At 34.8% G+C, this 25060-nt stretch overlaps 2 protein-coding genes across 4 annotated transcripts; both read left to right on the forward strand.

The window, feature by feature from the left end:
• Nucleotides 378-9940, forward strand: LOC105158021 (lysine-specific demethylase REF6). Of its 2 annotated transcripts, XM_011074621.2 has the most exons (8): nucleotides 378-627; nucleotides 745-1575; nucleotides 3610-3688; nucleotides 4195-4262; nucleotides 4383-4533; nucleotides 5603-6246; nucleotides 6879-7544; nucleotides 8226-9940. In XM_011074621.2, the coding sequence occupies exons 2-8, from the start codon at nucleotides 792-794 to the stop codon at nucleotides 9725-9727; spliced, it is 3894 nt and encodes a 1297-aa protein (XP_011072923.1). In that variant the 5' UTR covers nucleotides 378-627; nucleotides 745-791; the 3' UTR covers nucleotides 9728-9940. The 2 variants fall into 2 exon arrangements, with proteins under 2 accessions (XP_011072923.1, XP_011072922.1); XM_011074620.2 differs by having other exon boundaries at nucleotides 378-1575.
• LOC105158022 (zinc finger CCCH domain-containing protein 67) lies at nucleotides 15935-23798 on the forward strand. 2 transcript variants are annotated; one of them, XM_011074623.2, is made up of 7 exons: nucleotides 15935-16974; nucleotides 18042-18107; nucleotides 18471-18590; nucleotides 19021-19296; nucleotides 22726-23004; nucleotides 23335-23392; nucleotides 23474-23798. In XM_011074623.2, exons 1-7 carry the CDS (start codon nucleotides 16234-16236, stop codon nucleotides 23521-23523), a joined length of 1590 nt encoding a protein of 529 aa, XP_011072925.1. In that variant the 5' UTR covers nucleotides 15935-16233; the 3' UTR covers nucleotides 23524-23798. The 2 variants fall into 2 exon arrangements, with proteins under 2 accessions (XP_011072925.1, XP_011072924.1); XM_011074622.2 differs by having other exon boundaries at nucleotides 15936-16974; nucleotides 23335-23798.

The raw sequence follows: 25060 nt of genomic DNA on the forward strand, positions 1-25060 counted from the left end.
GTGGGCCAAACAAAACAAAAAATTGCATTTGCATCCAAAACTCATATTCGAACTATTCATCCAAAGAGCCAAACCGGCACTTAAAGCAGAAAATTTCAATTAATTCGTAATTTCTCTACACCTCCATTATCATAAAAACAAACTTAGGGGCATAAAAGATAACAAAAGAAAATACAAGGGCACTTTTGCAAAATACAGAAGATACCCCCCCCTCTTTACTCTTTGGTTCCTTGAAATGAACAACAAGAAAAATCCAAAACAAAGTAAAACCCCACTGGTAAAACAGTCGTTTGACCCCCGAAACCACTGTCCGCTTCCCACCATTTCACCCCAACCCACCCATAAAACCCCCCTCACCCCCCCCCACCCACACTCACAAGTTTTCACCCTCCCACCTTCATTTCCCCTTTCCTCTGTTCACTTCTCACCCAAAAACAGAGGAAAGAAAACCGAGAAAAGCAGGGGGGAAAGAGAGAGAAAAGGAGTGCTTACTAAAATATAACAGGAACCCACTTCAGAAAATGAGAGAATAGAGCAAAGGGAGATTCGCCGAGAACTATTCTTTGACTTCTCTGCTTCTCTCTGCTGTCTGCAATGCTTCCCTTATGAACCCCTCAGATCTCACATGTAGATACATGCATATACAAACGTTCAGTAGATGCTTGTTTGTGTTTGTGTGTGGATAAGTTTGTATGATTTCTGAGGTTTCTTAGTTGGGTTTATTTGGTTTGTTAATGGCTGCAGAGGTAAGTGGTGGTGGGAATATTGAGGTTTCTCCATGGCTGAAATCTATGCCAGTGGCACCAGAGTATCACCCTACTTTGGCTGAGTTTCAAGATCCAATTGCCTACATTTTCAAGATTGAGAAGGAGGCCTCAAAGTATGGTATTTGCAAAATAGTCCCCCCAGTGCCTGCAGCTTCCAAGAAAACTGTTATTGCTAATTTGAACAAGTCCCTTTTGGCCCGGTCCACTGACCCGGAATCAGGTCCGACTTTCACCACGCGGCAGCAGCAGATCGGTTTTTGCCCGAGAAAGCACCGCCCTGTCCAGAAACCCGTGTGGCAGAGTGGGGAGAAGTACACCCTTACTGAATTTGAAGTCAAGGCCAAGAATTTCGAGAAGATTTATCTCAAGAAGTATGCCAAAAAGGGGTTGAATGCTCTGGAAATGGAAACTGTTTACTGGAATGCCACGGTTGATAAGCCCTTTCAGGTGGAGTATGCAAATGACATGCCGGGATCGGCTTTTGTGGCACAGAAGGGTTGTGGGAAGAAGAATGAGAGTACAATTACTGTGGGTGAGACTGAGTGGAATATGAGGAGAGTGTCAAGAGAGAACTTGTCGCTATTGAGGTTCATGAAGGAGGAAATCCCAGGAGTAACTTCGCCAATGGTTTATGTTGCAATGATGTTTAGTTGGTTTGCTTGGCATGTTGAGGATCACGACTTGCACAGCTTGAATTATTTGCATATGGGTGCGGGGAAGACATGGTATGGTGTGCCGCGGGAGGCAGCTGTTGCCTTTGAAGAAGTGATCAGGGAGCATGGATATGGTGGGGAGATAAATCCTCTGGGTAAGATAGTAATTACCATATTAAAGTTGAGATATATGCAAATATTAGCCTCATTTATGTGATGCATGCTTTTTATCACAATTGAAATGCCAATTACACTGTTGTGCTGTAGAATTCGGTATGTTAGTTGGAGCTGAATGTAGGGTAATTTGGTGGATATCTCTAATTCGTAAAGTACGGAGCAGTTTAGAGGATGATTGATGCTTTGGTGTTCCGAGTACAATAATGATATATGTTGAAATTGCCTACAAAAGTATGCATACTGTCAGCATATGCTTTTAATATTCCCTTCTCAAAATATGATTTGCCAGTTGATATATAAAATGTTGAACTTATGTACACGTGTAGGCAATTAAGTCTCTGGGTTTTTTGGTGTGCAACTATTAGGACAAATCAGTAAGCTTCTCTAGTCAGTCGCTGTCGGATGTTAGATACTACTCGTGATATTCGTGTATGAAGCTTAGTCAATTTTGGTAAGATTGAAAGTGATGAGCGTCTCCTCAAGTATTGTTTTATTTGGTAATTTATTGACTTGTGCAGCTAAATGAGAACATAAATCATGAATGATTATGCTACTCGACATTTGTTTATGATCAGCTACACCAAAACACCTATATTGTATTTGCTTGCTAAAATAATGTGACGTGCATTTATATTTTCTGAACATGCTGAAGGATCTGAAACTTTGAAACAATTAATCAGGTGTTCGCTTGAGATTTCAGTCCCCCCTTACCCCCTCTTATCAATGGCTTCAGGCCTTGACCCCTGCCTATTATTACAAATAAAAACTGATCTGGGAGGGATATTGGCACCATAACTAAAACTCTAGGATAAGGGTGAAAAAAGCTAATACGAGTTGTTACAAAACCTACAGATATCTCAAAATTCTTCTAGTCTTGCTTCACTTTGCAAGAAGCATAAATTATTTTGAAATCCCAATTTTGTGTGCCTTAACAATACCTATCATTTCATAGTTGCTTACAATGAGAGCAATTTCTCTAGACTATTCTGTCCTCTATGATATGCAGCACATGACATCCCACTCTATCATCTCCAAAAGGATCATTATCATCCTTCAAAATAGAAAACTGATACTGATTAATAAGGATACATGTTTCTAGGTTTAGGAGCCACACTCCAAACTTCAAATGAGCAACATTATCCCGAGCTCTAACAGGCGGTCTGCAAACTCCCGGGGTGAAGTTTAGGATTCTTTCATTATTGAAGCAATAGTAATTTTCTATAGCTAGATTCTCCTTCTGAAACAACAGTACTTTCCTATAGCTGGGCTCCTCTGTTCTCTGCCCTTCTTATATATGAAAAATCAGCAGCCGTTCTATGCTCTATATCTGGTCTTTAATGTAAACATTTTTGCCCGTTAATCTGAGAATTGATTATCTTTGATTAAACATGCTCATGTCTGAGAGGCTACAACTATAAATAAATTGCAACAGTTCTTTCTTTCTATTTTTGGTTTATTAAAAAATTCAAATTTCTTGGTGGCCATCTGAAAATTGTTCTGTGTAAAAGCCTTTTCTTTAGAGATGTTTTGCTTTATCCCACTACATTTTTTGGTTGGGAGGTGATAGATTCTGGCGTTGATATTATTTTATCAATATAACTGATAAAATAATTATCTAACAATGTTTAAATCTATATTATTATAGTTCTCTTTAATTTTATGAATTATTCCTTTTAGGTTGCCATGTCAACAGGGTGCAAGTTCAGTATATAGAAGTGATGCTTCTTTGCATGGATCCTTCTCACCCCAAGGGTAAAAATTAAAAGGAAACAAATAAGAAATGTACTAGTTGTGCTCGGGTATAAGAGTTATAGAAGTCTTTCATGCTGCATATAGACAAGTATTATAAATTTTTCACCACTGTCTTTCCTGGCCCATGATTGCGCTTTATCCGGGGGTATGAGGTTGGATATCATGGTCAACTAACTGCTGAAAATAAAATCAGATTCTTTTTGTCTTCCACCTCTGATTTAAACTTTTCCAATGAACTTCATCAGTTAATTTTGTTTCAGTTACATTTGCTACACTTGGTGAGAAGACCACAGTGATGTCCCCGGAAGTGCTTCTTAGTGCTGGTGTTCCATGCTGCAGGTGACTATTGATTTGCTATCATATCCTGTTTATCATTTGTGCCCCACAGAACTGTATTGCTGGGTTCTTAAGGAGAACCTCATTCATTAGTTCATTGGTAGTTGCTAGCTACTCCTTTGAAGGGATAGGTGTGTTGGTCCTCCTGTTACTTCTATCTTTTTATGCTCTTCAAGGGTTGAAGGAGCATAATTCAAGTCCATATTTGGATGTAAAAATTTGGTGGTATTGGGTTAGGCAGTAGCGGCAAGGTTTTTTTCTTGCAAAAGAGATGTCATCATTAGAAGAGTGTATATAAGTACAGTCAGAATCTTTTATGTACCTTTGAGGACTAAGCATGCAACTAGACATAGTTTTATCCATTGAAAATCAATAGATAGAATTAGATGCTATGAGTAGCTAACATTGTTTAGGAATCTCTTCCATTTTGTTGTTTTTTGCATCTTTAGTTTTTCAATATTTGGTTGCATGGTAGTCAATCTCTTAAATCGATGTTTTCCTTGACTTAGGCTGGTGCAAAATGCGGGGGAATTTGTTGTCACTTTCCCAAGAGCTTATCACTCGGGGTTCAGTCATGGTAAGGCACTTGTAATGCCTTATTCCTTTCAATATTTACATTGATCTATCTACACAAGTTATTTATTATCAATATCTGACAAATAAAGTGCTATTTTGTTTATATGATCTATTGTTTTAGGATTTAATTGTGGAGAGGCTGCTAATATTGCTACTCCTGAATGGTTGAGGTTTGCAAAAGAAGCTGCAATACGTAGGGCAGCTATTAATTGTCCTCCAATGGTGTCTCACTTCCAGTTGTTATATGATCTAGCACTTTCCTTATGTTCTGGGTTTGTTTTCTTGTTACATGTGAATCTCTTCTTGTTTCACTTTGAAAATGGTCTTTTGAAAATTTATTATTTTACAGGCATTCTTTTCTTGTATTTATTAGCTACTTTTCCTAAACTAATTCAAAGTTCATTTTTCAATGAAACTTTGCTAGAGCAAAAGTGGTAATCCTCAATCAATAATGTGAAGGAATCAGATGTATCTCAGGATGAGCATAGCGACTCTTCTACATATGCACATAGATGCTTGTGTAGTCTTTTCACCTATATAATTTGGTTGAAATTGAAGAAGCCATGATAGACTTGTCCCCCTTCCTATGATATGCTAGATTTTATTGTCAATGATTCATATCCAGGTCCACTATCCAATGCAAAGTCTCATTTTCTTTCTTACCCTCTTACGCCAAGTTAAATCAGTCCCTCAGTGTCTCCCTCTTATTTTAGGAAATGGATCTCGTCTTAATTGTGTATTCTTAATCCACATTTGGTAAACCTTACTGAATTCCGGAATGGTAAGGACATAGTTATAATCTTTATGATTTGGAGCTCTAAATTGCATTCCAAATTCACGCTTCCCTTTTAGGATGGTAAGAGCTCTAAATTGCATTCAAATTCATGCTTCCCTTTCAGGATGATAAGCAGTTGTTGAGATAAGTTTATTGAAAATGTAATCAGAAGAAGCTTATGTGTTTTTAGAAAGTAACTAACTGCCTTTTTATTTTCTTTGTGAATCATACAGACCACTGGGCAGCAGTGGTTCAATCTTCATTATCTACGACATTTTTTCCTCATTTATCTATGTGAATATCCGCTTTTCATATATCCTTAAAATTTCATGTTGGATCCTTTGGTCTTATGAAAAAAATGAGATAATTTTTGTTTTCGATCCACAATGAACTCCTTTGTTAACATCTCATCTCAGTTCTATCTTTGCATGTAGCACTAGACTGAATTCTGGTTCCATCCACAGTCATCCATGTGATCCCAGCTACCATATTCGCATAAAGTTATGTAGTATTGTTATGATATGTGAATTGGTTTCCTTGATTGTTTTTATCTATATTTTATGCAGAGTTCCGAAGAGCATTGCTATGGGACCCCGGAGTTCTCGGCTAAAAGATAGAAAGAAAGGGGAAGGAGAAATGTTGATCAAAGAACTATTTTTGCAGGACATGATGCAGAATAATGATATGCTTCATAGTCTTGGCAAAGGATCATCTATTGTGCTCCTTCCTCAAAATTCTCTGAGTCACTCGATTTATAACAACACATCATCTGGATTCCAGTCGACAGCCAAATCTAGGTTATTCCCCAGTTTATGCAGTCCCGATCTTGAGTTGAAGACTGCAAGCTATGATGCTCGTGATGAATTTTTGCTAGACAGGAAGCATGGAATAAAACAACCTAGAGGACATGCTGTGAATAGAAAATCAGTTTCTTCTTTGTGTAGTAGTAGTGAGGTTCCTTCTATGGCTCCTTGTGCAGAGCAGATAGATTCTGAAATAAAGAGAGCTTCTCAACATGAGCAGGGACTATTTTCATGTGTCACTTGTGGGATCTTGTGTTTTGCTTGTGCTGCTATTGTCCAACCGACAGAAGCAGCTGCTCATTACCTAATGTCAGCTGATTGTAGCAAATTTAGTTATTGGGGTACAGGTGATGATGACCATAATCACACCAGACATGCAAAGTCTCCCAACACAAACCTTGGTTCAGGTATTTTCTGTATGAAAATATATAGTATCAGAGTCTACTTTGTATTATATTCTTTAATTGTCGATTTCTGCTGGTTTTGTTTGCTAATCTTGTAGTTAGTAGAAGCTGTGATCTCACCTCTAACCTATGCACTTGCATAATGGATAATTGTGCTTGTATATGTGAATACATCAATATATAGCAGCATTAATAATCTTCATTGCATCCTGATATACATTTCTTTCATTGGAATTAGATCCAATAGCACATCTATTCTATGACTGTCGTATGTCGTATGCCCATAAGGTGAAAATGATTTGTTGGCTATACAACCATCCCATGAGACTTCACAACTCCAAAGTTTATGATGTGATTTAATTGAATTGATTTGAAGGCTTCAATTCTTTATTTTGCATTTAATATAGACATAGTAATAGAAATCGAAAGGGCAATAAAGAGTAATTATACTTTCATTTTGCATAATACTAGTATTCAGTATGCCTAGTTTGCTAATTACAATTTTCTGGTGCAACATTCAATTCTGAATGCAGTGCATGACAACTTGTAGAGTTCTTTATTAGAAAAAAAAAACTATGGCATTAAATGGAGATATGGCTGCGACATGATTTGAACTTTCTTGTGATCATTTGCAGGGTTGGTGCTTAGAAAGAAACATGGCCCTTCTGATGTGCCAATATCTGCAGATCAGATTCGATCTGTGAATGGGGAGAGTGTGGGGGTGGTCTCCAATAGCAAGGCACATAAAGAGCCCTCATCACTTGGCCTATTAGCTTTAACATATGGTAATTCTTCGGACTCCGAGGAGGAAGAGACTGAAGCTGATCTTCCTGTTGATGGCTGTGGAACCAGTAAAAGCGATAGCCCTGAAGATGGACATGCTTGTGACAATATCGATTCAAAACTTAACTGCCGGAAGGAAATGTCTTCACAAATTTCTGATTCTAATGCAATGTTTGGCCCACCTATAGCGAAGTGCAACGGTGGAGATCCCCAAAGTTCTAACTGTTCTGATGAGTTTCCAACGGACAATTGTACTGTGGTTGAGTCAAATTCTTGTACCCATAGGTCTAGACATCGAACGAAATCACGACATGACACCTCAAATTCTTTAACCCATAAGACTGAAGCAACAGTTAGTACTGGTTTGACACCATTAGAGGACAAAAATACACCTTTTCCTGCAAGATCTGATGAAGATTCTTATCGCTTGCATGTCTTCTGTCTTCAGCATGCTCTGCAAGTAGAAAAGCGACTCAGTCAGATTGGTGGAGCCAATGTGTTTCTTGTGTGTCATCCAGGTGAGATTTTCTGAGATCTTATATGTGAACAACTATTGGATACATTATCTAAATCTTTTCTGATGTTTTATTTAATTGAGAGTTTAAACAAATGTTTGTCCTGCGCATACTCCATTCCCTCAAGCGGAATATAATTTTTGACGAACTTGGAGAGAGTGAAGATATATTTCATGTGAACAATGTGAAGTACCTTTGGCTGGTGACCGACTAATGTTGTAGAGTATAAACTACTGTATCTCAGTAAATTGTGAATATGAGCTTTAGTGGGTCATCATTGTTAATTGGACTTGGCAAAAGATCCATAGGGGAAAAACATCTTTTATTGTTGATGCTTAGCTAATTGTTTTGGGTGGAGGTGTGGCTAACTTGCATCATGTGGTTGTATTATGTGTGACGTTGATCTGGTGAGAAGGCCATACCTTAGGTTTTTTGATTGGACATGTCTTGGGTTCAAGATATCCTTTGCCCATAACCCCACTAAAGGTATGGAAAAAAAAAGAAGAAAACAATCCCATGAGATTGTTCTTTAGTATTTTCTGTCATCAATTTTTGTTTTACATTCTCCATAATATGTTCTTTTGGGTAATATATCAAGACGTTCCCAAATTAGAATCTCAAGCAAAGAAAGTTGACTTTTATTTTGCATTCGTCATAATATGTTCTTTTGGGTAATATATGCAGATTTTCCTAAATTAGAATCTCAAGCAAAGAAAGTTGCGGAAGAATTGGAAAGTGATTGGCTCTGGAGTGAAATCTCATTCCGGGAGGCAACTGAGGAGGACGAAGAAATTATGCGGCTAGCTTTAGAGAGTGAAAATGCCATTCATGGCAATGGAGACTGGGCTGTGAAAATGGGCATCAACCTCTTCTTCAGTGCCAATCTTAGCCGCTCGCCTCTCTACTCTAAGCAGATGCATTTCAACTTTGTTATATACAGTGCCTTTGGACGCAGTTCTCCAATTGATAGCTCTGCGGCATTAGATGAGCTGGAAGGAAAGTGTGTAGGCAGGCAAAAGAAGATAGTTGTTGCTGGAAAATGGTGTGGCAAAGTTTGGATGTCGAGTCAAGCTCACCCACTGCTCCTTAACAAGGATTCGCAAGAACAGGAGGAGGAGTCAGAATTTACTGCCTGGATCAAGCCGAATTTGAAGTCTGAGAGATTATCACAAAGCAGCCAAGCAGCTGGAGTGGCGTCTGCGATTTGCAAAACCAGTAGAAAGAGAAAGAATAATGCAGAAAATAGCTCACACGTGAAAGAAAAATCTCTTGAGGCTGGAAAAATGGATGAACCTTCTATAGGCTTTCCACTCAGTAACTGCAATAAGGTAATTAAAAGAAAGCGTGGATCCAGGAGATTGAAGGAAGAGAATCCCGAGTCTGAAGATTTAGATGAATCATCTGAAGAAATTCAACTCAGTAACTCTTGCAATCAAATTAAGAAAAGGCATGGAACCAAGCTACTGAAGAAAGATACTTTTGAGGCCGATGAAAATTTAGATGCGTCTTCAGAAGATTTTCCACTCAGCAACTCTTGGAAGCAAATTAAGAGTAAACGTGGAGCTCGGAAAACGAACAAGGAGACTCCTGAGCCACTGAAAAGTAAAAAGAGAAGCAAGCAACAAGCTAACTCACTTGTTGATGATGATGAGCTCGAAGGTGGTCCAAGCACACGACTGAGGAAACGAACAACAAAGGCTTGTAAAGCCTCAGGACCCAGGTCGACTAATGCAAAACCAGTACTAAAGAAGCAGCAAAAAGATATCAAGACAAAGAAAGTTCCACCTGTCAAGGTTCCTTCTAAGGCAAAACTTAAAGACGAGGAAGCAGAGTACGCATGTGACATGGAGGGATGCACAATGAGTTTCGGGTCGAAGCAGGAGCTTGCTTTGCATAAAAAGAATATCTGCCCGGTGAAGGGATGTGGTAAGAAATTCTTCTCTCACAAGTATCTGGTGCAGCATCGACGTGTTCACATGGATGACCGTCCTCTGAAATGTCCTTGGAAAGGCTGCAAAATGACGTTCAAGTGGGCGTGGGCTAGAACCGAACACATTCGAGTCCATACAGGGGCTCGACCTTATGTTTGCACCGAGGCTGGCTGTGGCCAGACATTCCGGTTTGTGTCTGATTTCAGTCGTCACAAGCGCAAGACTGGTCATTCTCCAAAGAAAGCCAGAGGATAAATCTTAGAGGATGTATTTTTAACATGGCTGATAAGCATGTTCGATTAACAGCAAGAAAGATGTAGGGTCTAGACTTAGCTTAATCTTGTAACTTTTCATTGGGGGTACGGATGATTAAGTCACGGTTCCTCATTGGGCCAATTCATCAAACTTAGTTCAGCCATTGCTTCAACGTATTTTATTCTCTGCAGAAGCAGAAATTTAACATGTCAACAATTTGTCTTAAGATGGATAAGTGGTCTTCTCTTCTTGGTGTATTTTGGTTGAATCACAAACTGGGTGTTCTTCACCACTGCCCCCCTGCGGGTTATTGCAACTCTTTTTCATGCCTAATTGAACCGTGCAGTCCTAACCAAATAATTGTTTAGCCAATGATGGATTGCGCGACAGAAAGCGCCCACATTTTTTGGTTTTCTCTTTCACTATCCCTCTTGCCCTATCTGTCTTCTTCTGTGCCTTCCTTATAGTAGACTATATGCCTACATTCTTGTCCCTTCTTTTTGCTTTTGAGCCCTTGTTTTAGCTTTTGGTTCTAGATTTTTACAAAGAAAAAGTCCCTTCGATCTTCCCGTATGGAGCCATTCTCCTTCATCTGACGTATCCTTTTTAGTCCCCACTCCAAACTCGCAAGTAAATGGAATGGGGACAGAGCGAGAATGGACCAACTATTAGATCTTGAATGGAAATTTTTTTTACCTATTTTTCTAGGTAGATTATTATTAACAACTTCGTCCTAACTTCTTTCACTGTAAAAAAATAGAATATTCTATTTTCACAAATTGTCTCAAACAAGAGAAAGAAGCAAGTAAAATTATTTATAGCTATTCAGATATGTTCCCTATGCTAACTCAGTTCTTGAATTCTTGTCAACAAACAATACGAGCTGCCAGGTATATTGATCAACATTTCATGATTACCTTGTCCCACGCGAATCGTTTACCTGTAACTATTCAATATCCTTACGAAAAATTAATCAAATCGGAACGTTTCCAAGACCGAATCCATTTTGAATTTAATAAATGCATTGCATGTGAAGTATGTGTTCGTGTACGTCCTACGTGTTTGGATATGATAATTCAAAATTTAAGTTGAATACGCACCAACACCACATGTCTATTCTTTTGTTTGATGTTTAAAAAGAAATGATTATGTGAAGTTTAATTTGAAATATTTTTAAGGGAAGATGTTTTAAAGATTGTTTTATAAGGTTGGTGTGGATGGTTTTATTATGGGCTAAACTACCATCGTCTCTTCTGAAGTTTGCTATAATTATAAATATTCATTCAGTGTTTGAAAAATAACAAATACCCTCTTGAAATTAAAAAATGCTCTAACAAATACTTTATACAATAGACTGTTACAAAGGAATATTTGTAATTTTTCAAATAATGAGAATGTATTTAAAATTATGATAAACTTTAGAGAAAACTCATTGTTCTTTAATCTTTACAGTAAGTATGGCGCATTTTATGTATGTTCATAATATATATCTATACTATATATAAAAGTACGAATTCTCTAAGTGTTTGTTTTCCATTGTGAAAAGATACGTATGTCCTTACTTAAATAATTTTTTAATAATAAATTAAAATTAATTATATAAGAATAATTAATTCTATAAAAAAATAATTTAATAGTTTTAATACCTCTAACCCACTTAGACCATGAATAATATTTTAGGAGAAATTAGAACAACTAAATAGTTTTCCTTCTTATTATAATTTTGTCTTTTTGGTGACCACCTTTTATTTATTCATCAATTTATATGATTTCTTCTTAAAAATAATAAAAAATTAGTATATCAATAAATTTTAAAATATTTAGAAATAAAAAGCTATCAAAATACATATATATATAATATGTATAATTAATATTACTAAAATAAGGGAAAACTCTATAAAATTGAGAATGAACAATATTATTTAAAAGTAAGAGGTTCGAAATAACTATATATTAACATATTAGTCGTAACTAAATTTCAATTATATACTAACAAAAAAGAAGTATCTTTCTTTAGAATAAATTTATAAAAAGTTAACTTAAGGTTTACAAAAGTAAATAAGTATTAAGAATAAAAAAAATATTCTCGACAAATAAAGTATTATTTTTTTAATTAAAAATTGACATTGCGTATGAAAATTAAATTATTTAGAGAATCTCTTATTACATATTTTTTGAATATTAGATAATAATATATGCACATAAAAAAGATTAAGTGGGTGATTAATGGCTGAGCTTATAAGCCCTTTTCTGAGCTTATAAGTACTTATTTTATTTTATCCAAATTCTTTATTTGAAAGCTTATTTTTGAAATATAATTCAATATTTTTAAGCTTTTAAAAGATCTTATAAGATGTAGAAACATATAAGAAGTTTTAAATAATTTGAACACACTATAATTTGTAAAAACATAATATATTATTGAATAAAAAATTCATGATATGAATAAAATCAAGAAATCACACTAAAAATATGAAATTAAAAATTGCAATAAAGTAAAAAAAGAAACATGTTATTCAATAATATTTCAAAGTTAGAAGTTAATGAAGAATGTAAATAATATTTTGAAAAAAATTAGCATAGTTATAGGACCTTAAAATTTAAATACTGATATTACGGATGTCTAATTAGATTAAAATTTAAAAATGGTTAATAAATAATTAGTTTAAAATTATTTCAACGTCAATAATTTAAGAAAATAAATAAAATTAAAAACACAAAAAAATGAAAAAAAAAAAAAAAAAAAAAAAGAAGAAGAAGAAGCTACAAATAAAACATGATCAATTTTATTAAGTTAATATTTCTTATAAAAAAATCCAAAAATAAGGCTATTTTATTTTCATATTGAATTTTTTTGGTATATTATATTTTACTTTCTCACTAATTTCTTCCAATACAAGATCATTAAATATAATAATTAGTACATACAAAATAAAAAATTTCAATTTTAAGGATTAAATTATTTATTTAATAGAATCACATAAATTAAAAGTGAATTACAAATAGTAGAATTAAATGAAAATAAAACAATTATTATCAATTTTTTAGAAATATAATTGTATATAATAATGTTCTAATGATAAAAATATAAACAAAATTATGAGCTTAATCTTTTTTTTATAGCTAATTCGTTCTAGTTTTTATAAAAATATTTAAAATAATATATTTTTCAAAATTGTATTATTTACTTTTTATAGAGTTAAAAATTACCTAAACCATATAATATAGTACATATATATATATATATATATAAGTTAAAAATGAATGAGAAACAAAACTATAGTCCAAAAAATCATGATGAGTAGGGAACTTAAAAATAATTATTCAATTCATTTTTTTTTTTGACATATCAATAAATTGAAGACACCAGTATGGTGCTCTTCAAAAAGATAGTAAGTGTGACACATTCTATGTATGTGCATAATTTTTTAAAAAAAATTTAATATAAAAATATTTTTTAAAATATATTAAATTAAAAATTACCTAAAATATAAATAAGATAAAACTAGATGGGAAAAAAACTACCAAAAGGTAGTTATTTAAAATCATGAGAAGTGGAAAATTTAACAATAATTATTCATTTTTTTAAAAAAAATAACATATCAATAAATTAAATACAATTAATAGAATGCTTCTCAATTATATAGATTTTAATTAAATTCTCAAAAAGTAATTTTTAATTGAGTGAGAAATTAATGTGGAAAGTGTACCACTTAAAGTTTGATTTGATAGAAATGAAAGTAAAAAGGAAAAGTTATTCAGCTTCCCACATTTTAAAAGTCCCTTTTTGCTCCGCTTAGCCTTATCCCCCTCTAGGGGGATTTTAGTGATAGGTTCTATAGGACTGGACGATCCTATTTGGTCAAATACCTAGCGACAAATTCCAATGTTCCTTTCATTATGGTATTTCTGAACAAGTTCCTGGATAACAAGCCTAAAGGTTTTTCTATGGATGATAGTGATATTGATGATAGTGACGATATTGTTCTTCTTGGCATCTGTTATTTTAGCACAAATCTTTTCCCGTGCATGAATATGCCCCTTAGGAGGGGAATTCGAGGTCCTTCTCTTATTGAAGAGTTTGTACACCAAAGGAAATGTGGTTGAATTATTTTAATATTATAATTTTTTTTAACAAAAATATAATTAAAATAAATGGTATAATAAAAAAATGGTGAGTTGTGGACATGTCCACGACTTCACCAATTTTTCAACACGCTTTTGTCGATTTGTTAACTTTAAACTCTAAAATAGAAAACCTTCAAAAGAAGATTCACAACCACACGAAGGAGAGAGACCTCTGATCTCCTTACTGGAGGAAATCAAACTCGATTTGTGGAACACTATGAATTAGGGAGTGTTTGCGCAGATTTTTAGAAGCGCTTTTTAGCTTTTAGGTTCAGAAAAGCACTTTTGAGATTTTGGGCAGTCAGTCTGCTTCCAAAAGTGCTAAAAATAAATATTTTTAAGCCGACTATATTTTTCAGGATGCAAGGTTATAATTGTGCATGAATTACTGAACAACTATATTACATAGTGAAAATATTATTAAATTAAATATTTAATATTTTAATAATATAATGAAAAATATTTATAGAATTAAATATGAGATATACTAATTGTAATAAAATTTATTATCTTTTGCAGAAAAATTATTATTATCAAATGACAAGTGTAAATTTCAAAAGAACATAGTATCGTTTTAGTACATATGGACAAAATGATTTATACCTAATTAAGTTTATTTAATAAGTGATTTTTTTTTACAAACACTATCCAATTTAGTTTTTATCTATTTTTTACTTTTTTTACAAACACTATATATTTTTTATTCTGCTATAATTTTCGACTTTCTCTACTAAAACCACTTCTCTAGAAGTAGAAGTTTCGCAAACACTCCCTTAATGTATTCTCTTTTACCAAACTCGATTTGTGGAACACTATGAACACTATCGGGGAGAGAGAGGGCGGCCGAGAGTGAGTAGAGTGAGGGAGAGTTTATGGTGCTTTTGTATAGCTTGAATGGGAGAGTGAAAATGTGTCCAAGTATAATCCACTCAATCCCCTTAATCAAGCTCCCGTATGATCAAATCATACCATATGGAAGGGCCACTATTTGTGGCCAATGGAAAGTGCAATTCGGTCACCTCTTATTCCTAGTTAGAGAGGAGTCCAACTCCTCCTGTCCTAACTTGCAACTCAACTCCAAACTCATTGGCCCTAATTTAGCGAATTGGGTTACGTTTTAAATAAATTAAAATAAGTCCAAAGGTCCAATGAATTTTGATTAAATCCAATTTAAAAAAAATCCAACTAAATTAGGGCCGTTGTCATTTAATCCAATTATAGATATAAGCTCAAATGCTCATAATTAATGAATTCAATTTACTATTCAAGATAAGCCCAATTGAATTGATTCAATTAATTTAATCTTGGGCCTTTCATCCATCGGATTATCCAATAGTAAATAATCCAATTATTTACTTCTATCGAAATTAATTTCAAATTAGTTCCTCTATCTCCCTGGTGATCTGTGTGTGACTATTCAAGATCACCCTCAACTAGACTTGGGCTACTATTCAAAAAAAAAAAAGAAAAAAACCCTACTTTTTGTTAAAGTTCTTGAAGCGACAAATCCTAAATTTCATTCGTGCCCACAACCATCTCCATGAATGCAACAACACTTTAATCAGAAGCCCCAACTCACCAACACTAAAACGAAGAGCATTAGAGTGGACAGCATGTATGTATATATGAATGATGGGCACTAAATCTTCCAACCAACTAAAACATATAAAAGGCAAGAAAACTAGAACACGCCCACAACGAATTACTCCACCTACTTATGAATTACTCACAAGTCGAGAAGAAAATACCTGAAATCTACTTATCTATAACATAGACCACTTAATGGACCCAAATCTCCTGTTCCCCAACACCCCAACTTAACACACAAGCCCAACAATCTTTAAACACAACAAATATGGCAGACTCTTACATGAATTGGGCAAACCAAATTATAATACAACCCTTTTAATTTATCAAACTTTCTGGAATATGATTGAAGACCCAATCTTATTGAAGTGATTACACAATTCTTGATTATATAGAAAGCAAGAATCATAGAAATAGTAGAGCATGCATGTTACCCTCCTATTTCAATATTTGATATGGTATTATAAATGCCAACCATTAGGCCTTGGAGTTTCAACTTTCAACCTAATTCATAGTTTTAACCCTTTGCCCATTTTTATAATTCATTAGAATTGAAGGCGATGTAGGTCAGATGAGCATTTAGCAATCAAGAGTGAGAAATTACTCTCTCTCTCTCTCTCTCTGTGTGTGTGTGTCTCACACGCCGAAACTCGGAAGCTCTCTCTCAGTAAATAACCATTTCACACACACCCTCAATCATTTTGTAAGCCTTTAAAACCACCCAGGTATATTGTAGTGGTCAGAAGAATTAAGGGTGGGTTTATTTGGATTTGAAATGTGCTGGGAGCAAAATGGCTGAATCACCAGTGTCATCATCAACCTCTGATAAACCCCCAATTGAGAAACAAGGATTGGGGCTTTTGATCTCTCATACGCCGCCATCTGATCCCATAACCAGCGATCAGGATATCAAGTTCCAGCCTTCTTCTTGCTCATCACAAAATGCCTCTGACGCAGGGAATGCTTCACCGACCGAGGGTGCGGCTGATGGGGTGCTGAAGGAAATTGGCACCGCATTTCAGGAGGAGGAGTTGGGGAACTCTATTCAAAGAGAGCTACTTCAGCTTACCGTTGTGCAGGCTGAAATCGAGGCAGTGTGTGAGAAATTAGAGGCCATTCATGTTACCGAGGCACGGAGCGATGTGGAAGTAGTTAAAAAGGATATTGATGAAGAAAAGGATGGAAAAGATGCAGAGCCTGTTGACAAAGAGAATGAGGGCGGGGAGGACAGGAATGATGCGAGAATGACAAAAAGCGATCATATTGATGAAGACAAGGATGACAAAGATGCAGAGAGCGTTGAAGAAGAAAACCAGAATGAGGAGGGCGATGACGAGGATGAGGGGAATGTAGATGGGCAGTCGGGGCAGGCTGTGACGATGCTGGGGAGACATAATAATAGCAATCACCGAAGGAGGACTAACTATCCAATGCGACCTGATGCGGAGGATTGCGCATATTATATGAAATTTGGGTCTTGTAAATTTGGATTGAATTGCAAATTTAATCACCCACCTAGGAGAAAAAATCAGGTATGTCTGCATACTTAGGTGGTTGTGTGTATAATGTGTATTTTGTGCATAAGGACATGAAAATTTATAGATCTGAAATTGGTTTGTTAATGTTTTAATAGCCTGTTGCGCATGTATTTTGGTCATTTCGCTGATCTGAAGTAGCTAGCGAGTATTTCTGCATAGAGGCATGGAACTTTATAGATTTGAAGTTGGTCTCTCAATGTTTCGTCTGATTTTGTTCATTGGACTGATCCGAAGTTGCTGTTAATGGTTTAGGGAATTGCTTATGCTGTATTGATATTGTTTGGTCAGTTGAAGTTTTATGGTTGGCTTAAAGATGCGAGCTTTAATGAACGAAAAGCACATTTAATGATTGAATTATAAAGAAAATAAGGGAACACTTGGATTGTATCTGAAGACATTGATAATCTAGATTACAATCGTGCTGTGTGTATACGATCTGTTTCGTCATTCGTGGAAGTCATTTGATTGATGAGGACTTAATTTTCTTTACAACGGGATAGGTTTTTCCCATCCAGGAAATCGTATCTTTGTCTCTCAATATTTCACTGCCCATTTTTGCCAGTAAAAATATTCCCTTTTGCTAATGAAAGATGTCATAACCAGGAGATATTTTGATCAGATTGTTGCTTTTAATTGGTGTTACTCCGTATACAAGTTACAATTAATGGTTGGATGCTTGGAGGAGTTTGTGATGGCTGATGGTTTGGTAGTTCAAAGTATAGTGCACATATTTTGGATTCATCAATCGTTTGATGCATAATGCATTTTACTTTTTCTTTTATTAATGTTTTTTTTTCTTCCATCCCTAAAATATGGTTAATGGTACATGGTTATTACTTGTTTATCAAGGAGTCCACAGTGTGCAAGTTGCCATATGTTACCAACATCACATTTTAGAAGTAGGTTTTTGTTACTAGAAAAGGTGATTTTGTCTCATTGGTTATAAGGTTTCATGCCAATTTTATCAATTCTATTATATCTTGTTACTTTGTATCCTAGACTTACTTTGGGTTTATCACCTGTACAAGCTCTTTCCTCCCGATATGAATTTTATTTTGCAGGGTGTTAAAGAGAAAGCGATGAACAGGGAAGAGAACTTTGAAAAGACAGGGCAGACTGAATGCAAGGTGATTACTTTGTTCTTTTTTTCATCATCAGCTTATATGCTTTATGATTAGGGGTTGTCTTAAGTCCTCATAGCTGATAATTTGTTACTATGTACCAGAATTTTGAAATTTATTTGCTACAAATTTGCTCCTCAATATCTTCTAGGTATATGAGTGTAAGATATGCTGTGATAATTCGGAGCTTCTCTTTTGCTCTTCACACTTCCCTCTCTGTGTGTATTGCTTCCTCAGACATATCAATGTGTTCTATCCTTGATATTTGTTTTCCTTCATCTTTTTAGTTTGCTAATATGTGCATTTGAGCTTAACCATTGTACTGTTTGCTGTTTATCTGATGTAGCAGTTTACTTGAGTTTTTTGCAGTATTACTTGACATCAGGGGGATGCAGATATGGAAAGGATTGTAACTACTCTCATGGTTCAGACAAAAGCTCCACATCTCATATTCCGGAATATAACTTTTTAGGACTGCCAATTCGACCGGTATAACCTCTCTCTATAATTTGAGTTTTTGTTTTATATATTCTGATTTGGGCTGATTCAATTCAATTTTGTAAAAGATGTTCTCCATTCAAATCAAACTAAAAAAATGAGTTTTGATTGACCAAAACATCTCGAGGTCATGGATTGTTGCACACTTTTAAGGGGGAATCTAATTTATTTTATCTATGCATATTCAGTTTCATGCAACTAGACACATTATATGGAAATCCAACTCTTCAAATAGCTGTATATTGCTGTTCATTTTGACTTTCTCTTTTTTCTATCTGATATTTTACGAAAATATAAAATATTGGAGAACTTTTGGACAAAACCAAGCGTAGCTTTGAGTAGTTCTCATAATCCAAAAATTGTTTTATTGTTTTTCAGTCTGTTAATGTTGCCAACCCACTAAAGGTGATATTCATCACAGGGAGAAAAAGAGTGCCCCTACTACATGCGCACCGGTTCTTGCAAGTACGGGGCCAACTGCAGGTTTCATCATCCCGAACCTAAAACAGTGGCTGGAGGTGGCTCCCCTTCTGGATATGGCAATGATAGATCTCTTCCATCACAAGTTGTTTCCTCGTCATCCCTCTCTCCGTGGTCTGCTTCAGGGGCATTTACCAGTACTTCTCCATTTGTACCAGTAATTTATCCTCCAACCCAGGGTGCCCCTAGACCAAATCCAGAGTGGAATGGGTATCAGGTAATAACTCATAGGAGTGTCGCACACTACCTTGTGTTTTCAATATTATACTTGTTTTATTGTCCTTTAAGGTTATACAGTTGCAGTCATTGAAACATGTTTTCTCAAACTTATGTGTTTGTGTCCTGAAAAAGATTCCAAGATAGTCATGATTACATTCTTTTGGTGGGTAGAGGGTCTGTAATCTAACTGTCGTTCGCCCTCTCTCGCTATTTTTATCCTACTCTGTGGGATGGCAGGGGTTGGGGGATTAGGAGATTTTGTTTGATTGAATTCTAAAGGGCAGCATCGTTCTAAGATAGTTAAAATATATAGAAAGGAAGATTGTCAATACCTTCTTGACGCCTTGTGTAGAGCATTTCAACTAGCCTCCCACTATCTAGGTGGGACAGATTTTGATCTGATTCCCCAGTGCTACGTGATAATACGAGCAATGGTTTGGGGATACTATCTACTTCTCTTTTGATTTTCGGGTGTTTCTTTTTTTGTCATTTCTTTTTCTTCTCCTGGAGGGGAGAGGAAGGACTGGACATAAAATCGCGCTGGGATTCCGGAGATTCTTCTTGAAATAATTTTCTTAGATTTTTGTCTGTATAAAACTTGCTGAAGTGGTTCACGGTGTGACCTGCATCCCCTTCCTGATGACGTGCGTCCCATACTAATCTAATTTCTTTATCGAGTGACAAAGCTAATAAATTTTGTAATTGAGTAGATCTAAGTTTCACACTAGTGATTACTTAAGTAAATTTCCGCTCTTCTGAATATTTTAATCTTACTCGTGGTCCTTATTCTTTTCCATCCTTTGTGTGCATGTATTTTTGTGCTTGCCTATGCATGTATATGTTTATATTGTTTTTCAACCATTTTTCTATTGTTATTTCCTGCAATTTCGTCTAAAATGTGAGACCCGTTAATAAGCAAGTTTTAAGTGGCATAAGAATTTGTATTAGCTAGGATTTTTTAGTTACATCATCTCAGTTAAAGTGACTTCTTTCAGTTCTGCTTTGGTCAAGTGAGGCTTTTTCCATGTAAAGGTCATCTGGTTAAGTTACAAATTTACAAACCTCAATGTCCATTTCAGAATTGTTTACTATGTAACAGTTTGGAATCCTGCTGTGATTAATTTTGCAACTTCTAACATCGTTACAAGTGCTTGATGCATGCACCCTGAAGAGTTATGTCAAATTTTAGATATGTAAAGAGAGAAGAAGAAAATAAGGATTATGTGGTTCGACCATTTGGCCTACGTTCACAAGATATTTCCCAAATGACTTGATCATTTATTCTCTCTTATATCATTGCTACTACAATATCGGCTTATGTATATATGTAGGTTGTAGTAGACATGTGAGAGGTACAATATGGAAGAGATCTTCCTAATCAATTTAAATAAATAAACTAATCTGCTATCTAAATTAATGCTTTAGATCGAGCCCATTCTGATTTGGTTTTGATTCTTAGCAAGTTACATGGCCTGGAACTTCCTGACCACAACACTTATTTTGGAATATAGTTTTGATGAATGCTTTAGGAATATTTGAAAACATGTGTTATAACTGCAAGTCTTGTCAATAAATGCTGATACTTATTTAACTCTATCATGGACAGCATATGGCACGAAATGATAGTGAATGTATAAAATCGAGATTTCATCAGATGAATTGCATGTTTAGTTTAAAGTGACCTCTTTTGTTATTCGTATCTAGAGGAGTGTTCATGATGGATATTGGGCTAGTTTATGTGGTTCGACCATTTGGCCTACGTTCACAAGATATTTCCCAAATGACTTGATCATTTTTATTCTCTCTTATATCATTATTACTACAATTTCATCTTATCCTTATTATATATGTAGGTTGTAATAGACATGTGAGAGGTACAATATGGGAGAGATCTTCCTAATCAATTTAATTAAATAAACTAATCTGCTATGTAAATTAATGCTTTAGATCGAGCCCATTCTGATTTGGTTTTGATTCTTAGCAGGTTACGTAGCCTGGAACTTCCTGACCACAACACTTATTTTGGAATATAGTTTTGATGAATGCTTTTGGAATATTTGAAAACATGTGTTATAACTGCAAGTCTTGTCAATAAATGCTGATACTTATTTAACCCTTCACGGACAGCATATGGCACGAAATGATAGTGAATGTATAAAATCGAGATTTGATCAGAAGAATTGCATGTTTAGTTTAAAGTGATCTCTTTTGTTATTCGTATCTAGAGGAGTGTTCATGATGAATATCGAGGTAGTTTTGCTTACCTTTTGGCCAGTCCCACATTTGTTGTTTTGAATTTATCTTGCCCAATTGATTCACTCATCACTAAAAACTGTACTTTGTGGCTTTCTAGCCGCGGGACTTTTGCGGTTTTTATAATGAACCGTAGGATAACAAAATTTTATAAATAATGATATATTTTGATATGCATAATCTCGCATCTATAATATTGCGAAATGATGATCTTTTTCATAAACTTTGAGTTAGTTTGTTAGACTTGACATGTAAAATAGAATATAGGTAGTAATGACATTTTTAAGTAATATCAGATTTATAACATACATAAATTTAATATGTAATGGAGATAAAATATAAGAAAACAGTTTCTTTGGCATATTACCATAAACTATAATTGATCTAAGGGTGTTGCTTCTGTAATGATGTTTTTCTATCATATGTCTAATGTTAAGGTTAATGAAATGTATTTCTTAAGCATATAAAAGAATAAGAATTGATCACAAATAAACATCTGGTCTCAAAAAATAACTAATCAGTCAACTAAAAGATAGGCAATATAAACTTGAGATGAACCGCGGATGGTGTAAAGAAAGACTAGTTTCTGTTTTTCAAAGAAAATAATGTTGTGTTCTTATTAATATAATTTTAGTTTTGTATCATAGCTTGATGTGTTATAACATACAAGCCACCTCTTGAGGTTCAGTGTGCTGTTTGAAACTACTTAAACCATGTCCGACTGTGATTTGTAGTTAAACTTGAGACCAACTCATTATTTTGCTGTCTCAGCAACTGTAATGAAGCTTGGGTTTGCTTGGTTGGTTTGGCTGGTTCTGCAGTACGGTTAAACACCCCTGAGTTTCTCTCTCTTGTGCACTCCACATTCTCTCCAGCATATACTATCTTCTGTTACATCAATGAACCATACTTGGATAAGTGGTGGTCTGTAATAAGGGGAGAAAAATTGAAAATTCTCTCTCTGTATGCATTCTCGTCATGCATTGGTAGGTGAAACGGAAGATGAGACACCTTGTATTACAGAAGATTAAAACTGCCTCAGCTTTACTTGAGGCATGGTTCGGTGACTAAGAATTGTTCTTTTTCCTCAAAATTCACGAGACATTAGATAAAATTAAATGCCTCTTCTCCTGTGCTTAATCAGTTTTCTCATCTGTTTGTTCTACTTATGTAGGGCACAGCCTACCCGACATCAGAGAGGAGCCTGCCTACACCTCCAGCATTTGCCATGAACAATCTACCAACTGAGATTAACTTCCCATCGCAACACCAACATGATATGGCGGTCCAAGAGCATCCCGAACGTCCTGGTGAACCAGAATGCACCTTCTTTTTAAAAACTGGAGATTGCAAATTCAAGTCTAATTGCAAATTTCACCACCCAAAGAACCGTAACCCCAAGCCTAAGGCAAACACTTTCGCTCTCAATGACAAAGGCCTGCCACTTAGACCTGTAAGTTTGCGTCCACGGAACTGTTTATGATTCCTTTTGCTTTTAAGATGTTGCTCAACTTTCCTTTCTTAAATTAACCCATCTACATCCAGTTGAAATGTTCTATTTTAGTATGTACACATGCAGCTCTCTGAATCTTTTATAATCTAATTTCACTTTGAAATATTTTCTTTTTTGTATACATTTTTCACATTTCTTCTACTATAATCAATCTTCAAGACAGAATCATCTATGGTTACATGACGCTCTCAAACATTCTTTACCTGGCATAAAATTCTCGACCTTGATAATTCTCATGTGAGTTTCTCTTAATCCCTCGTGATAATGCAGGATCAGCCCATATGCACGCATTATCACCGTTATGGCATTTGCAAGTTTGGTCCTGCATGTAAGTACGATCATCCCTCAAAGTTTGCAGTCTTGCCCCTTCCTTTTGATAAGCCACCACTTGGCAACTTGAAAATTGTAGACGAGGCTGAAAAGTCGGGGCATGGAAATGAAACTGAATCCTCAATATAGCAGCAGCCTAGGATTAGCATGAAACTCTAGCTTTTTGGTTGAAGTCATCAGGATTTGAACTTGTAAGTTTTGCAAGACTTTCTTGGTACCTGAACAGATGCTTTTCGGACACTTCAGACTTAACTGCTTTATCTTAGTTCCTTGTAGCTGAAAGCGCAAAGCAGAATAGGTATAAGTTATCCTTACAAATTTGTAGTCCTCTTTGAGGTGAACAATGCGAATTCTAATTTTAAACCCAAATCATTATTATTGATTGCATCATGAATAAAAATATACAACTTATAGTATAGCAATTTTAATAGTTAAAATAGAATGAAAAATATTATTTTATTTTCACTATGCATTCTTCTACACAGTTTTGCTTTATATTTTGTTATTGTTACTTAAGGTAATTATGCACACATCTCACTATTCATGCTTTTATTTACTCCTCTTGATTTCATGTTTTTACAATAATTGGATAAGTCCAAATGCTTTATTATATTTAATCAATAATTACCTTTTTTTTTTTTGAAGATCAATTAAAAATACTATTACATCTCGAGTTCATGAAAAATAGTGAAAAAGTAGAACAAAGAAATTGATCTTCTAAAAATTTGTTAAACATTTTCCTAAGTTTTTGCCCTATTTTTGTGTAAATGGAAGAGTTGAGTTTGGTTTCAGCTCATTTTGTCAATAATTTCTTGAATTCAAAAACTTGAAGTCCTTTTGCTACATATGTAAATATTCAACAAATAAACAATATATATATAGACCGAAGATAGTATTTAGAGATAATTATTTAAAATTATAATTTAAGCTTTTTTTGCATAATTTATTCGTATTTCTTCAATACTTGATAGAATCTTTAACCTTGATAAATAAAGATGTATAAATATCCATCTATTATTGAGAAATCACTACAAAAAAATGTGGGATTTGTGACGGTGAGTTTGTAACGGTCATAAGGCCGTTCAAATATGAACGGTTTTTGGTATAACATTTTAATGGATAAGTTACGCTAACGTTATGTTGGAGATAACATTAATTTCATGAAGTTATAATGGCCAAAACCGTTTAAACAGCCGTAACAATGTGGACAGATTACAAAAAGCCATTACAACATAAAGGCAGTTACAATTAGTAATGGTTTTTGTGATTGTTTTTTAAATTAGCGACGTCCAACATTTCTTATAATGTCAGCCATTACAAACAATGTACGAAAGCCTGGTACAAAATTTTGAAATAAGAAGACCGTTACAAAACTCGATAATTATTTTCGGCCATTACTATTTTCATATAGTTTTTGGCACGGCTAATAAAAAAAAAATGTAATGCGGTTACAATAGCCTTGTAAAAAATCGCAAGAAATGCTATGTTGGTTTGTTACAAAAACCATGGGAATATGGATGGTTGTTTTTGCACACGTGTATTACAAAAGTTGTTCCAAGTGCAGACATTATAATGGCTACACTTTTTAACTGTTATATTTCAACGGCTATATTTTTCGTTCCAAGACTGTTACAATTGCCGGTACAAGATAGCTTATATATATGTA

The sequence above is a fragment of the Sesamum indicum genome, linkage group LG3, assembly GCF_000512975.1.
Source record: "Sesamum indicum cultivar Zhongzhi No. 13 linkage group LG3, S_indicum_v1.0, whole genome shotgun sequence".
NCBI classification, from domain to species: domain Eukaryota; kingdom Viridiplantae; phylum Streptophyta; class Magnoliopsida; order Lamiales; family Pedaliaceae; genus Sesamum; species Sesamum indicum.

Excerpts from the sequence above, each read along its gene's own strand:
- LOC105158021 (XM_011074620.2), top strand. The coding sequence starts at position 735 with ATGGCTGCAGAGGTAAGTGGTGGTGGGAATATTGAGGTTTCTCCATGG. Across the intron at positions 3,689-4,194 it reads GCTGGTGTTCCATGCTGCAG|GCTGGTGCAAAATGCGGGGG; the intron begins GTGACTATTGAT and ends TCCTTGACTTAG. Across the intron at positions 7,545-8,225 it reads GTTTCTTGTGTGTCATCCAG|ATTTTCCTAAATTAGAATCT; the intron begins GTGAGATTTTCT and ends TAATATATGCAG.
- LOC105158022 (XM_011074622.2), top strand. The coding sequence starts at position 16,234 with ATGGCTGAATCACCAGTGTCATCATCAACCTCTGATAAACCCCCAATT. Across the intron at positions 18,108-18,470 it reads CAGGGCAGACTGAATGCAAG|TATTACTTGACATCAGGGGG; the intron begins GTGATTACTTTG and ends AGTTTTTTGCAG. Across the intron at positions 18,591-19,020 it reads TAGGACTGCCAATTCGACCG|GGAGAAAAAGAGTGCCCCTA; the intron begins GTATAACCTCTC and ends TATTCATCACAG.